Below are 15,904 nucleotides of genomic sequence, written 5' to 3' on the forward strand. Positions count from 1 at the left end.
CATTGCAACCCCAGAGCATCCCTCTGAGTATCCCTCCCAAGCACCCCTACCCTTTATCCTGAGTATCCCTCCCTCGGAGCATCCCAGTTCCTGAGAACGCCAACTCTATCCTGACCCTCAAACAGCCCTTACTTCCAGCTCCTTTCTGCATCCTGACCCCTGAAAAACCTTCTGTATCACTACTGCCAAGCATTCTTGCCTTTGAGCATCCTTCCTGCAACACTTTCCACCAGCACCCCCCCTGCACTGCTTCCCTTGAGCAGCCTACCTCATCCCTCACCCAGAGCATCCCTATTCCATGCATCCCTCCAGCATCCCAACGCCCCAAGCATCCCTTTCCCTGACTACCCGTCCTTCATCTCTTCCCCTGAGCACCCTTCCTATACACTTCTCACTGAGTATTCCTCCTGAATCCCTCACCCTGAGCATTCATCACCCCAAGCACTCCTCCTGTACCTCTTACCCCGAGCACTTCTGTATCCCTCACCCCGAGTATCCCTCCAGGACTCCTTTTCTCAGCTACTCCTTCTGCATCCCTTCTCCTGAGCATCCCTCCTACACCCTTCACCCCGAGTATCCCTCCTGAATCCCTCACCCCAAGCACACCTCCCGTACCTCTCACCGGAGTATCCCTCTTGGATCCCTTACCCCGAGCGTTCCTCCTGCATCTCTCAGGCCGAGCATCCCTCCTGCACCTCTTTCCCCGACTACTCCTCCTGCATCCTTTTCCCTGAGCATCCCTCTTACATCCCAAGCCCAGACCTCCGCTACTGCACCGCTTTCCCAGCATTCGATCCCCCCCCCCCTTCCCTGCGATCACCAAAACCCCTGATCGCCCCGCTCCTGCACCCCTTTCCCTTCCGCCCGCCCGCGTTACCTCCGGCCGGGGCCGGGATGCGGCGTGGCCGGCGGCAAGCCGCAGTCCCGGGGCAGCACTGGGCAGGGCCGAGGGCGGCGGCGAAACTACATCTCCCAGCGGGCCGGGCCGAGCCGTGCCGGGCCGTGCCGGGAGCGCCGCGCCCCCCGCTTCCTCCGCCTCCCTCCGCCTCTCGGCCAGCGGCGGAGCTCGGCGGCTGGAGGGGGCGCAGGTCGGTCCCCGGCGGGGCTGGGGGGGATCCGCCCGGCTGGGGAGCGTGGGGAGGGCCGGGGGCACCCCCAGCGGAATTCCCCGAGAGGGAGGAAACTGAGGCACGGGGAGGAAGCGGGGACCTGCGGCCGAGAGCCGCGCAGCTGGTCCGCTGTGGGATGCGGGAAGGACGGGTGAGCCCCTTCTGAAGGGGAATTTGGGGTTCTTTTTAGCATTTTGAGCTAATTCAGTATTGTGAGCGCCTGGCTATGCATGGAGGAGCCGTACCTCCGATTGTCCCTAACAGGGTCGGGTTCAGCGCCGCTCTGCAAACTTTGCACATTCCCCTGCCCCCTTCCAATGAAACATCTCCGAAATTTAAGTATTCACAGCGAATCCAAGCCCTGTATGCCCACACCTGGGACATGCAGCCAGCTGGGTCCATCTGGGTGATGGGCGCCATATATGCCCTCCAGAGGATCTAATTTTGGGTGATGCCTACCTTGTTAGCGTGATTTCTGAGTGGGTTTTGCTCTGGTGCGGCAGCATCCGTACTGGGAATTAGCCGCCCTCTAATTGCAGGGATGCTCTGGAAACAATGGTGTCAGTGGGAGATGAGGTGGAAACGGATTATTGAACCACCCCGTGTGTCCATCAAGCAGGTGGTGGCTACCACGTGCGCCGCGAAGTTGTTCAGGGACAAAATAAAGTGCTCCATGAAGGAAATAAAGAGTATCTGGAAGATATTCCAGGCATACGAAGTGATACTTAAATGGGTGCTGGGAGAGGACATTGAAAATCAGTGAAAACCTCCGCCAGAACTGATATATTATATTGGACTGCACAAAGGGTTCCATCAGCTTGGAGGGAAAAGTGGTGCTCCCACTGCTCTGAGACCCCAAGCAGGCTCCTTTCTGACGGGCGGTGGCAGTGCCCTGCCGACCATCTGCACTGCCCACCCAGCAGCCTCTGAGCCTAGAAGCGTTGAAGGTCACCAGGAGAGCGCTGAGCACTGCACCACTTGGGCTTTTATTCTCCAGACCGGGCTGCAGCCGCATCCCTGTGGCTCTGCGCTCCCTCTCCCCCTCCATCTTGTCGTCAGCCGTTCTCCTTCGGCAGCACTTAACCTTCTTTTCTCTCTCCTGCTCCCTGCTGTGCGCTGCTGCTTTTGTTCCTCTTCTGCCAGGAGGAACCTGACCTTTGCTTTATATCGCTCCTTGCTTTTACTAGCTGGGCACCAGCTCTATTTCCCTACCTCCGCCTCCCCACCCCTTCTCTTTATGCGTAAATTCAGCATCTGCAGAGAGCCTACGCGAAGCCTCCTGCATCCAGTGCATCCCTAAGCAAGCAGCCCAGGAGATGCTCAAGGGCGTGGAGGTGCAGGTTTGGAAAGCGATGAGCCCACACCATCGTACCCACAGCAGACCGGGGCTGTTACAAAACTCCCGTTCACGCTACCCCATCCCTCCTGCGGCTTACTGGCAGAACAGCGTTACTGTGCATAACAAAGCAGGGTCAGAAAATGAAATATAAATTAAATATAAATAACTGGCAGATAAGCAGCTGCGCTCCGAAGGTGGATAGTCAGTATGTCTGTCTCCCAGCATTGCAGCCGCCGGCAGATCGATAGCAATTCAGTCGCAAGAAGAGAAAGGAAGGGTGACCCGTCGCTTCCTGCCTCACGCCTGCCGGGAATTTGAGTCCCCTCCCAGAGCTTGTCGCCACGTCCCCCGTGCCAGCCTCGGGGTGAGCGGCCTTTCCCCAAACGCCTGCTGGAAATTTCCAGAGGCACCACAGTAGTCCGGAAACAAAAAGCTGCTGTGCGGCCCCGCAGGCGCTTCATTTTGGGATCTATTGCTGCTGGCAGGCACGCCATGCTCTGCTTCACGGACTGAATTTAAGCCTCTTACGTGCTGCTTACTTGGAGGGGTTCATATTAAGTAAGTGTCCAAAATCAGGTGGGTCCGTTCTGCAGCGATGGGAAAACATGGGATTTCCTCTCTAAGATTGCCATAAATAAGCATATAGGGTGCAGAGACTATATTGCAAATGTTTAACCTTCAGTCGTAAAGGATGAGCTGAGCTAAGTAAATGTGCATCAGGGATATATGAAGGGAGGGGAGAGTCTATCCTTGCAAAGGATTTTGTCCAAAATTCTTCCTAAAACTCAGCTCTCATTGGTGCCTCCTGTCTGCTGAAAGCTGGGTAAGTGGTTAGTTGAGGTGTGGTTTGTTGGGGGTTTTTTTAACCCTTAAATACTACTTTTTGGTTGTTTCTGCCCTCCCCCTTTAGGTAGTTTATTATTATTTTTATCTTGTCTTTAAAGAGGTGACTTCTAGGCTTCAAAGTGTCTTGTTTGCAGCCCCCATAACACAGAAAGGCACGAGCTTGTAGGGTTTGGATTTCCTCCACGAGGTTGTCCCCTTGAGAATGGACGAGGCACAGAACTGTTCTGCAGGTAGAGTTGCAGCAAGTGTCACGGGCTTGGCTGTGTCCAGGTCTGGAGTTCTCAACTTTATGAGGGTTTGTTTTTTTTGTTTGCTTGCTTGCTTGATTTCTCAGGGCTCAGGTGTTTTGTAGAAACTGGAATTTTTACTTCAAACCAAAACGTGAATTTCAGTAAGACACAGTGGAGCAAAGTGCTACATGCCAGGTGTGGGCAAAACCCAAAGCAGAAGGAGCTTCACACAGGAAGGAGCATCTTTGCCTGATTGTGTGTTCCAGCTAATATGCTCTAATGGAGCAGACTGGAGCCCCAGCAACAGCCATCTTTTGCTGAATCCCATTTAAAGTCTCCAGCAGCCTAACAGGTGCCCGGCTATTTCTTTTTTCATACTTCTTTCTGAGGTGAAATCAATCCTACCCCTCCCAAGACAGAATTACTTCCTATAAAGCACTACCTGATCTATCTCTCATAACATTTGTCTACTTGATGTGGCTTTCACCAGCTCTCTTGGGCAATACTCAAAAAGCAGAGAGGTTTTTAGTCTGGCTGCTCTTCCTGATGCTTAGCAGAAATGGTCCCTGGCTTGCTTTAATTCTGTTGCCACTTAGGCATCATTCATTGCATCAGACTAAATAATTAATTTCTTTTTTTTTTTTTTAATTTTTCCTTTCTTTTTCCTGTGTGTATATTTTGCAGTTCATTGTTAGTCCTCAACTACTTCTTACAGCAGCTGCACATATTTCAGTGTCTTAAATACAGATTTTCCAAGTTTTGGTTGTCGAGGGATATTTCACAGGTGAGCTATTGAAGGCTACATGATAAAATTAACCAGCTATGCAATACTTTAGACATAAGGTTAGGAGGCACTGGTACAGGCTACACAGAGAATCTGTGCCTGCCCCATCCCTGGAAGTGTTCAAGGCCAGGTTGGATAGGACTTTGAGCAGCCACGTGTACAGAAAGGTGTCCCTGCCCATGGGGTGTGGGTTGGAACAAGATGATCTTTAGGGTCCCTTCCAACGCAAGCCATTCTATAATTGTGTGATTTCATGAAATTAAAACCATTAAAAACAGTGACTTTGTAATCTTGCAGCAAAAACTCTATTTCTGTAACAGCATATGTTAACTTGTATTTCAGGAGATGCTACAATGTTAATGCTTTAAAAAAATAAACTAATGCTTTTAATACCACATGTAAGGGCTTCAGAGACCCTAAGCAGCCTGTAAGATGGACTTTAAAAACCTCAACAACTCAACATGATCCTCTTCAACCAAATTACAGATTGTTCTTGCTTTGCTGTTCTGTGTTTAATTCATCTCATTAATTAAATCCCCTGAATGATACTAGGATCAGCCGGTTATCCAGATCTTGGGCATTGCCTCTGAAATCCAGAAGGATTGATTCATTTTCCTTCCCTGACATTTTTAAAGTGAAATGTGTGTTGGCAATCAATTTCTTTTCCCAATTAAAATCCTGTTTAAAATTGTCTATATATATATAGGTATGTATATATGTATATATAGAGAGAGCTATGGATATCTTTTGACAACTGTATAAACATATCTATAACTTTAGACTTTCTATTAAACTGCATTCTTTTTGCTAAAAAGGATAGGTTACAGTTGTATGTATTTTTCAGTGGTTAAAAACATAGTAATATTTGTGCCATTTGTTTACATTTTACTTATGTTGGCAAATCATGGTTGATGGGGTTTTTTTGTTTTGATGATTACTGTACACTTGTGGGTTTTTGCCAAATTGGGTGAAACAGGCACTCATTTAAATTATGTATACAGAATTTTATTTATTAGCTAATTAAAGTGCTTTTAAATGTTACGAATACAGGAGAGGGGAGAACAAGCTTATCCAAAGCTGTTCTACATTCAAAATGATTATGAAACAAAGTGTATGATGATAATGGTTCTAAATACTTGAGGGCATTGATCAGTGAAAACAGTTTGCTTTTGTTATTTTGCATACTTGCATACCTTCCTGCTGTGTCAACCCCCATCATTCTCCCAGTTCCTTGCTGAACTAAACTCATGGGGTAGAGGGCTGCTGCAGAAATGTTCTCTATGCAGCTGTTGAGGATGCTCCTAGGTGTAAAACCCAAGTTGAAATTTACAAGCTGTGGTCAATTGAAATGCCTAGATGCTGAGACAGCAGCTTCAGTTTGGGAATTTGACTTTTTCATAAAGCTGACCATGCACTGCTGGTTTCTCTCAATTTACATCATGCAGTAAGATCATGACTTTAAATCAAATGTAGACTTTCCTCCCCTCCATGATATTAAAAGTGGTATTTAAATACAGGTTGCTCTTAGAAGCACAAAATAAATCTTGTGTTCTTCAGCCAAATTTGCATCTTCATGTGTCAAATTAGATCTCCAGCTGACCTAATCTGAGTGAATTTTAAATGCTGCTTGGGGAGGAGCTACACAAAATACTTTACTGTAATTTTCTGCTTCCAAGAACCATAACCCAATTTGTACTTCTCCTTGGTGACAGGAGGTTATAGAATCATACAATCATAGAATGGTTTGGGTTGAAAGGGACCTTGAGGATCATTTAACCTACTCACCCCACCCCCCCCCCACCCCCCCCCAAATCCCATGGGCAGGGACACCTTCCACTAGACCAGTAGCCTCCCATGTCCAAGGTCAGAACCTCTTGGTACCTCCTCTTTGTGGAATCTCTCCGAGAATAAGTGATTTTCATCCTGCATTCTTGGACAACATTTACATTGCATTAGTAAAGCACCCAGGGCTTGAAAAACCATGCTGGGGGCTGCAAATGCTGGTTGAATGATTAAAGAGAGAAAACTTACAGCCCATTTCATTTCAACTTTTACCAGTTTATGAAAAACAGTTTTTCATAAACAAGTGTTTAGGGGAAAAAGCAGCAAAGACTCACTTTCCCCAGCTACTCTCAAGTATGTTGGTTGGTCAATGCACTAAGTCCAGGTTGATTATAAATCCAGTAGACATTCGTGCTCATTCGTGCTCATGTTTTTTGCTCTCCTGAGGTTCCCAGACTATCTGATTCATCTTCACATTCTGAGGATATAAACCTCTAAGAAATGGGATGAATTAGGTAAAAGAAGACAATTAGGAATGACAGCTGAGGAATAGTTATCCTCCAGCCTTATCCATGGCCTTGTTCAATGTTTAAAATTTAATCTAGTTCAGGGGTCATGGGCAGGTTCAAAATCAGAGCAGGCTGGTGTCCTGGGAGAGAGAAATCCAGTCTGTATGGGTCTTTAGAATGCAGAATAGCCATAAGCAGAATGGGCTGTCCAGGGCATGTGTCTGAGCAATGCCCAGAGGTGGAAGAGGGGCAGGGCCCACACGCTGAGAGGCTCCCAATCTCCATGCTACTCTTCCAGCTCCAGAGCTAAGGCTTGGCTTGATTTCTGATGCTGTTGCCACCAGCATAGATACAGTTTTCCGCCTCAGAGAGTTCATGTTACTGCCATATTTTGTTGGCAACATCCCTTTTGCACTGCTGATAAGAAAACAGTTACAGGAGATTTAAATGTTGTCTGTTCAGATTGGACTGAATCATCTGCCTCTCATTGAGGCTATCAGTGAGGTGTTGGATCAGAGTAAACCTGGGATGGATGATGAGCTTGAAATGAAGATTTGTGTCTTTGGACTGCATGGTGGTCTTTGGGTTGTGACTCTTGACCATGAGCTTTGCCAAGTGAAGCTTTGTCACAGATACATCAAGGGAAACATCTTGCTCTGTGTTTGACTAAGTCTGGCAGACAGCTTGAGGAAAAACTCTCATGGTGTAAATAAGCAGGCATGGGCTCAAAAATCTGAAAGCTTCACCTGTGAAGGAAGAACAGGTTGTTTAGTCTACAGCAGCTTGAAGGGCAGCAGAGGTGGGAAGCAATGAACATGGCTTTTGGAGTCACTATCAGTCCTGCTTCTACAGGCTGTGTTATTTGTAAGGAGGTATGGGGAAACTTCTGCTTGATGAAATGTGAAAAAAAGTAAAATCCATTTTAGGCTGCTTTTGTGAATGCCTGATTGTTCTTGTAGCAATGCTTTTGCAGACCTTCAATATTGCAAGTCCTTCAGGGAACAATCCATGGCAGCCACTCATGCTACAGAATTAGATCAGTTGAAGCCTCCACATGATCAGGTTTAAACAATTCTTGACACTAAATTTGGTTGAAGTCTTCAAGAGTGGGAAGTATGCTGAAACTACAGTGCCAAGGGGAGTTTAGCACTGGAACAGATAGGGATTTTTTCTGGAGTATATTTGGCTGAGGTTAGTCACAAGGATGGTCTGTGGTCATCAATGCATGTGTTGTTGTGTTGGCCTACACATGCATTTTTATTTGCCAGTTTTGCTGGAGGCATGGGACTGAGGGATACACAGGGAAAGCACTCTAGATTTAGAGATCTGCATCTTTCCATTATTGTCCAGTGGGATATAGGCTGTGTGCCAAGAGCTAAAGAACAAAGTGGAATGTTAGTCTTAAGAAGTTAAAGACAGGCTCTCCTTTGACCTCTTAATTATCTGCCCTAGGTTGGGCCAGTTTTTCTCAGCAAAATGTGCTGCTGTCTAGAGGTGTATTTGTTTTAGAATGCCATTTGCAATATTATCTGGGTTTTAGCAGCCATGAAAGAATTGATATTCCAGCACAGATGATCTTCTCCCTATCTGCATTTTGCTGTGACTCCAGAGCTGATAATAGTGGGTAGTGTCTATAATTATTCCATTACTAGTTAGGAAAATGCCTGCACTTAAGTTCAATTTTAAGGGAGTTGTTTGGCAGATTTCTGTTGAATTGCCTTAGTTACTACAGCAAGAGCTACCTCCTGCCTCTGTAAGCAAACACTGTGGGTTTCCTGCTGAACTATTGATTAATTTAGATTTAGCAAACAAGGAAAAACAGGTTTGCAGGTCCTCAGGTAGCAGGAATAATGGGCCACCTGCACAAGACAGCTGAGCTGAACTGCAGTGGAGACAGCTGCACCGCTTCTTTCTTTTCCCTTGCCCCAGCGCTGGCATTAGTCCAGTTCTAACAGACAGCAAAGCATGTTGAATAGAAAATGTTGTGTATTCTCCCTAAACTGACTCACTGTGGGATCAAAAGAGTGCCAGAGGTGGCATATGGGAAGAAGATAGTATGGTGGAGGGCAAGGGGAGGTCATACATGCCCCTTCCTATGGCTTAACTGTGCCTTAAAATCACATCCTTAGTTCATGTCAGCTGATGGCAGAGGCTCGGCATGAAAACAATGTCAACTGGAATATGGCCCCAAATAATTACAAAATGTTTTCTAGGGTAAAGCACAATGGAAGGAGAAAGTCTGGTGATTATTTTTAATGAAAGGAACCACAGACTGTCGTGTGCTTACGGCAGCAACTGCTGTCTGGCTCCCTACTATGCTGACTGCACTCAGACATATGTCAGGGGATTCTGCTGAACTGCTTTGTTACTTTAATCATAGCCTCAAACACTATGGAAGATGTTGGATTGTGTCAAGTTCTTGTCCTTTTCTTCTTTGCACCCTCTAAATTCTCTGTGAGGGAAATGTGATCATACAAACCCAGAACGCTACTTTGAAGTCAGCCCTCATTGTAGGTATTGGTGGGAGAGATTCACTTTTAGAATAATTGTAAAGGTTTGGAAGAATCATGATTTCTGGCACTAAACTGAATTAAACAAAGTCCTGTTCAAATCTGTTAGGAGAAAAAACATCCTTATGCTTGTTCTCAATATACAACCCCAAAAATAATTTCTCACTTCTAATTTCTATGGTGAATTCTTGCCACATGGTTACCTTATATATATTTAGTACTATTTATCCCTTTAAAAAAGATGATTGCAACTAAATGTGTGGTGTTGGATTTTTTTTAATTTTTTTTTTTAGAATTAGTCCCAGCACTGTGACTTTTCCATCATGTCAGAACCTATCACGCTCAATGTTGGAGGAAAGCTCTATACCACCTCTCTGTCCACTCTGACTAGCTTTCCAGACTCCATGCTGGGGGCCATGTTTAGTGGGAAGATCCCAACCAAGAAGGACAGCCAAGGCAACTGCTTTATTGACAGAGATGGCAAAATCTTCCGCTATATCCTGAACTTTTTACGAACTTCTCACTTGGATCTTCCCGAAGATTTTCAGGAAATGGGCTTACTGCGACGGGAAGTAGATTTTTATCAAATTCAGCCCCTGATTGAGGCCTTGCAGGAGAAAGAGGTAGAGCTTTCTAAAGCAGAGAAAAATGCCATGCTCAACATCACCCTCGATCAGAAGACCCAGACTGTTCACTTCACTGTCCGAGAAGCACCCCAGATTTACAGCCTGTCTTCCTCCAACATGGAAGTGTTCAGTGCTCATATCTTCTCCACGTCGTGCCTGTTCCTGAAGCTTCTTGGTTCCAAACTGTACTACTGTTTCAATGGAAACCTTTCCTCAATATCCAGTTACCTGCAGGACCCCAACCACCTGACCTTAGATTGGGTTGCAAGTGTGGAAGGCCTTCCCGAAGAGGAGTACACCAGGCAGAACTTGAAGAGACTTTGGGTGGTGCCAGATAATAAGCAAATCAATAGTTTCCAGGTGTTTGTGGAAGAAGTGCTGAAAATAGCCATGAGTGATGGTTTCTGCATAGATTCTGCTCATCCACATACTTCAGATTTCATGAACAATAAGATTATTCGCCTAATTCGGTACAAGTAGGAATGGCTGTTGTGGTGCTAGCATGGAGATAACACAGGTTCAGTGTTTCCCTTTAAAACACACAGCCTAATTCAGAATCATGCTTATCTGGATTAAGTCACTAACAAGGAGATGATTTTCCTTTAATGTACTTACCAATACGACCTTCCAGAATATGTACATATTCCAGACAGAAGCAATATTGTCTAGCGCCTGAATTAAGGACTGGCTCTGTCTCTGCCTCTGACCTGCTGTACAATTCTGGGGAAAATCACTTAACTTCTGTCGTCTCTGCAGTTGGAAAATGGGTGATCCTTAACCTGCACTGCCAGGGAATGTGAGAGTTCAGTACCCGTGGTTTGGAATGTATCTGGAGAATGGATGCAGTGAAAGATACCACGGAGCTGCAGTGCAGTAGACAGCCCTAGGAGCACATTTGCCATGCCTTGCTGTATCACCTGTGCAGAGCATTCAAGAAGCTTTGGATCTGCGGAGGAGAAGCCTTCCCACATGCACTCAAGACAGCTGTAAAGGACGGTACAAGTTGCAAATGACTGAGGGATCCCATCTCTTTGGGTTCAACAAAGGATTTCTGTGAAGCTGGCTTGGGGTTTTTTCTCAACCCTGTGTGGAAGCCCCTGCTTTATTGTGCTTTAGGGAAACTGTGTTGGAATAATGTGACTGGCAAGGAAGCCACAGAAGAGAGAATGGTGTTATTACAAACCAAGAAGATTAAATCTTTACTTTTACATTCCAAAGGCATCTGAGACAACTAGTCCTTTTCTTTCTCTTACAATGGTAATAGCTGTCTGGAGGATGCTGCTGAAACTTTCTAAAGGGAAGACAGATTTTGGGGCAGAGGCCCCCAAATGTCTTCTAAACATTTGAGCCTCTTTTGGGCATATCTCCCTTCAGCAGTGCCTGGAATGCATGGGATACTATCCGGGTAGGATGGATTTCATTTGAAAAGACAACATTCTCACCAGGTTATACCTAATATTTTTCATTGCAAAAAGAGAGGGTCATTTTTCCTATTCTGGTTCATTGAGCCTTTTTTTGTCTAATATCTTTGTGAAATGGTCAGGTCACTAAAAGAATTTTACCTGCTTGCTTGGGTTCAGTGTCAGCTTGCCAGAGGGAAAGCAGTGGGAAATCAGAGGTCAAACTCTTCCCTACACACCTGGTCTGTGCTGTAATGAAGATCATAACTCACTAGCTGCATGTTGTCTCTAAACATAATTTGTGCCACATTCAAGATGGTTCTTTCTTAGCTAATTATGTTTAAAAGTATCTTAACTGTATTTCCCAAACTAGATTGTTATGAGTGCATGAGAGGCCCTCTGGAACTTTTTCAGGTATCTTTAATGAGATAGAAGGGAAAATGCAATAACTAAGTTTTGCATTTAGAGGCTTAGTGCTTCCAAAGGTTTCTAGCACAGGGCTGCAAAGCTCAGTAATGCGCATGTTCTTGTTTCCCAAAGCAGCTACTCTGTTACACTAAGCTGACCTGTGAACAAGCATAAAGAAGCTTTTTTTCTTGTAAAAAACCAATGTGATCAATATATTTCTACTGTCCCAAACTGTGACTGCATGCTCAACACAAATCAGCATGCTCATGGGTAAAATGCACATTCTGCAGTTGTTACAAACCACTGCCCTTTGTCTGACTTAGTGCTAAACCAGCATGATATACGTGGGACCATGTTGTCAGAAAGCACTTATTGGGCTTGAAACCCACTTCGGCTTGAAGAACCACTAAACGTGGCAAATTTTGTTATTTTGAGGATTGTAAACAGGATTTTGTGAGCAAATTCCAATTTGAGTCACCATGTTGTTCTATATTTAGTTGCATTAGGAGGAACCTTTCTTTTTCCTTTTTCCATCCCAGTCCTGAATTACAAAGCATGAGCTGGCTGGTCAGCTGGACATTGACAGGGATGATCTGTGCTGGTAATATGATTATGATGTGTAAAATGAACCCTCTTTCATCAAATCTGTGACTTGAAACAGATATGCCCTTGTTGAATTTATGCTAACAGAGATTTTGGGGACTGTTGATGGTATTTCTTTTTAATCGACACCCTTGAGAGTAGATTTTAAATGATCTGTAACCAGAGCTCTTGTATGTCATGACTAAAATAATAACAGTAGGAATTTGTTTCCTGTCACCTTGAGTTTATCCAAAGGTAAGAGCACTGGGCTTAGATCTCATTTGGAAGGGGCGTGGGGGGGGAGGGGGGAGGTGTAACCTACACCCTTTAGAGCTCAGGATCAGTTTAGCTCCATTTATTTCAGCAAAATAAAATATTCCATGGGAGAGTTGTATCATTACTGCATTTTTCTTGGTGAAAGACAAGTAAGAGGAGTTGGTAAAAGGAGAGAACTGGACTCAGATCTTCACCTTGAGTACTTTAACCCATCATCTGTTATGCAGAAGATGAACAAATTGAATACACATTTATTTGTGCTCATGCAACTAAGTCAGTAAAAGGTACAGCTGGCCCCAGATCTCTGTCATTTATTAACAGATATTGAAATGCAAAATATCTCGATAGATAGATAGATAGATAGATAGATAGATAGATAGATAGATGGATGCAAAATTTCCAACCACTACAAAGACATGAGTGAAGCCATGCTTTGGAAGGAACAGAAGAACCTGAGGTACCTCAAACTTGCTAAGCACAATAAACATCCTTAAGTATGAGGTACTATTTATACTGGAAATGGGCGGTAAGTGAATCACTTGTGATTGCAGTCAAACATATGTTCTACAAATGCAGCTGCTATTTCAAACTCTACACTAAGCTCAATTTATAGCTGCTCCCGAATTTTGCAGTCTGTGAGTTACGATATAATGACTGTTTATAGGAACATTCTCTCTCCAGACCATTTGTTTGCATTTTATCTGAATAGCTGTTTTTTGTTTACCTTCTTTTTCTGAGCCCTGGAAGTGTAACTTGCTTTTGTTTGCCAGTCAACAGCACTGATAATGATTCTTCTCAAGAGTTTTCCTGAATTAAAGAGAAGCAAACATGCACAAAGCCATGCTAAGTATAGCACAACCCCATCACTAGTCATGAAAAGCACTTGGCATTTATTAGCAGTAACATCTAAAAATTATTTCACTGCTGAGTGGAATATTCACTCTCAGAACAAACTTTTTTTTTTTCCTGGAAAGGATCTAGTGACATTTTCTTCCCTTAAAGTTCTGTGCTTTCTTCTCTCTTGGTGCATAATTCCTGATTCTGCCATATGCCTGTCTCTCTCAATACCTTAGTGTACAAAATGAGGCCAAGCCCTGCAATTTTCTTTTTTTTAATGACCTCATTTTTAATTTTTTTTTCCTAAATGACCACTGAATAGAATGTTCAGTAGTGTTAGAGGAGAAGAATACCAGTGTCAGGACAGATGATAAACAAGGTTTTAGCTGTAGTCTAATGGCATTCTCAGATCTGGACGTGTGCATAGCACAGTGATATTTCTTACATGGCAAAAAGACTAACAAAACATCTTAATGGACTCCAGAAAGAATCACTCATGGATTTCTTTGTATTTTTAAGCTTGGTATCTCTTAAATATCTAGCCATGTCCAGTTACAATGATGAGACTGATACTGTATATAAATAATAAGAGATACTTAGTTTATACAGCTGTTATAGGGAGGAGTTGATGGGAGGAGTGCTTGTTTCTGCAGGCAGTGGCAAAGAAATAAAAGAAGTAGTTGTAAAAAGTTAGCTCTGAAAGAATTCACATTAACAAGAAATCCAGGATTTAGAAGGAGGAGAATAAAAATATCTTGATGTATTCAGGAAAAAAAAAAAAAAAACCAAGAACAGCAAGATAACAATGGAGACAAAGATTTTGCTAGAAGAGTCTGTGATTAGAATGATTCACTGGTCCTTTCCAGTTTTAATCTCCTATTATCCACTTTAAATATGGATCATGCCAAGACTTATGCTAGTAGCTTCTCGGGAGCAGTCAGCTTTGCTTCAATTTGCATGTGCTTCAAATCACCAAGCATTTGCACTGCTGTACTTAGAACTTTATAACTGGGTTGTTGAGTATAAATTGCTGCTTGAGTTCACAGGCAGCAAATATCTGCAGCCAATCAGATTTATTCCCAGGAATAAAAAGCGAGGTAGAAAGGTTGATGGAAGTGATAAATACTGTCTTCAGCCATAGACTGTGGAAAATAAGCTAGGAACTTCTGATACTTCACAGATTAATGAAGAAGTTATGAAGAAGATTCCTCTGGGCAGTTTTATTTTCACCCCATCCTGCAGAACTTGGTGCCTCTGCTCAGAATTTCCATGCATTTTGAAACATTTAACTTCCATTCTGCATCTACATGCTGATGGACACAAACATGCGGGGTACAAGAAGTGTTAATGTGGGGCCCTCCCAGTGACAGTCTCATATGTAGAGATTGAGAATTAGTAGAGGCAGTCACAGTCTGTGCAAGAAGGGCTGATTGCATATAAATGTCCAGATCAAGCTCACAGGTTCACCTGGGAATAACACAAGGAATGTTTTCCCTGGGAATTCATTTAAAAAAAAAAAAAAGGAGCTATAGGGGAGAGCTGTATCTAATAATTTCTTTTGTCCTCATCCTCTGGGCATTCCACTCAGTATTTTCACGCTCCAGCTCCTAATTGTGGATTTTCCCATTGATCAGAATTTGGACCCCAGCTCACTAAAAGCCATGCTTTTGAATCAGTAGCGTTTGAAAAGTGTGAAAAGATGGTCTTTATTGCTTACCACATTCACAGAGGGCCTGTAGGGCTATCACATTTTAAAATCTGATTGTGTTCCTCTGCTTGTAACTCCTTCTGTGAACTGTTACTAATATGTATTTTAGATAAATTAATGTATAATAAATAAAATGTGAATGAAGCAGGAGGTGCTCTGCCTGACATATTTCTTGAGAAAAAAGCATGAGTGATGCTTGCTGCACCTGTAGCTTTCCCTTTCTCTAACCACTGCCTCCTTGTAATACTTACCTCCACCTCTCGGTGGCTGGAATTGCAAGATCCCCAGGAATTAGTGCAGTTGAAGAAAACTTGGATGAACAAGCCTTTGTAAATAATCAAAACCATTTTAAATGCATTAGCTCATTTACATTTCAAACATTTAAAGACAGAGGATTTGTTTTTCCAGTGAGGACCCTCTTCTTAAACCCTGATGCACTACTGCTGTTAGACTTGTCTCTAGTTCCTGAGCTCGAGCAAATAATACATTGCTGCTATACAGGAAAATAAAAATTGACATGTTAACTGTATGATTCCATGCAGCTCCTACAAGATACTATTCTTAGATAGATGGAGGTTTGCTGTAAGGAAGCTAAAAAGGCATCAGCCTTGTATGCATCTACCCTCCAGGCTGGCAGGAAGGTATTTTACAAAATTGAGCCTGTTCCTCTGAAAGAGCACTTTGTACCTGAAAGCTGACTTGGACATCAGCCACACAGGCTGGAGATGGCACCTCCCTGGAGCAGAGCTAAGCTGGTGTACTTTAAAGTAGCTTCTGCCCAGGGGAGGCTGGGTGGCCTCACAGCACCAACCAACTGCTCGCTCACCTACACTCACTCCAGGCATGCTTCCTCCTCCTTCGGGCTCAACCCGAGCTTCCCTGTAGCAGTCTCAGGTGCTGATTTCTAAAAGTAAATAGTAATAGCCTGGTACAGCAGCAGGTCAGCTCAGGCTGGGTG

General features: G+C 44.0%; 2 protein-coding genes across 9 annotated transcripts in view; one reads left to right on the forward strand and one right to left on the reverse strand.

Moving 5' to 3' along the window:
- USP35 (ubiquitin specific peptidase 35) overlaps positions 1-1,658 on the reverse strand; it is a 27,677-nt gene extending 26,019 nt beyond the window's left edge. For 2 of the 6 annotated variants that reach the window (XM_054655144.2, XM_077174090.1), the window contains exon 1: positions 878-1,114. Coding sequence is in view for 1 of the 6 variants with exons in the window: in XM_077174089.1 (XP_077030204.1) it covers positions 649-738 (90 nt within the window). In the remaining 5 variants the exon portion in view is untranslated. Of the gene's footprint in view, positions 1-615; positions 750-877; positions 1,115-1,568 lie in introns of those variants that run through there. The other 4 variants (XM_077174091.1, XM_077174089.1, XM_077174092.1 and 1 more) reach the window with 4 other exon arrangements.
- KCTD21 (potassium channel tetramerization domain containing 21) lies at positions 1,034-15,096 on the forward strand. 3 transcript variants are annotated; one of them, XM_077174095.1, is made up of 2 exons: positions 1,034-1,088; positions 9,403-15,096. In XM_077174095.1, exon 2 carries the CDS (start codon positions 9,433-9,435, stop codon positions 10,213-10,215), a length of 783 nt encoding a protein of 260 aa, XP_077030210.1. In that variant the 5' UTR covers positions 1,034-1,088; positions 9,403-9,432; the 3' UTR covers positions 10,216-15,096. The 3 variants fall into 3 exon arrangements, with proteins under 3 accessions (XP_077030210.1, XP_054510993.1, XP_054510992.1); XM_054655018.2 differs by lacking the exon at positions 1,034-1,088 and adding an exon at positions 1,143-1,260; XM_054655017.2 differs by lacking the exon at positions 1,034-1,088 and adding an exon at positions 2,786-3,006.
- Positions 15,097-15,904: the final 808 nt, after the last annotated feature.

This window comes from Agelaius phoeniceus, chromosome 2, assembly GCF_051311805.1.
Source record: "Agelaius phoeniceus isolate bAgePho1 chromosome 2, bAgePho1.hap1, whole genome shotgun sequence".
Lineage (NCBI taxonomy): Eukaryota > Metazoa > Chordata > Aves > Passeriformes > Icteridae > Agelaius > Agelaius phoeniceus.

Excerpts from the sequence above, each read along its gene's own strand:
- KCTD21 (XM_077174095.1), top strand. The coding sequence starts at position 9,433 with ATGTCAGAACCTATCACGCTCAATGTTGGAGGAAAGCTCTATACCACC.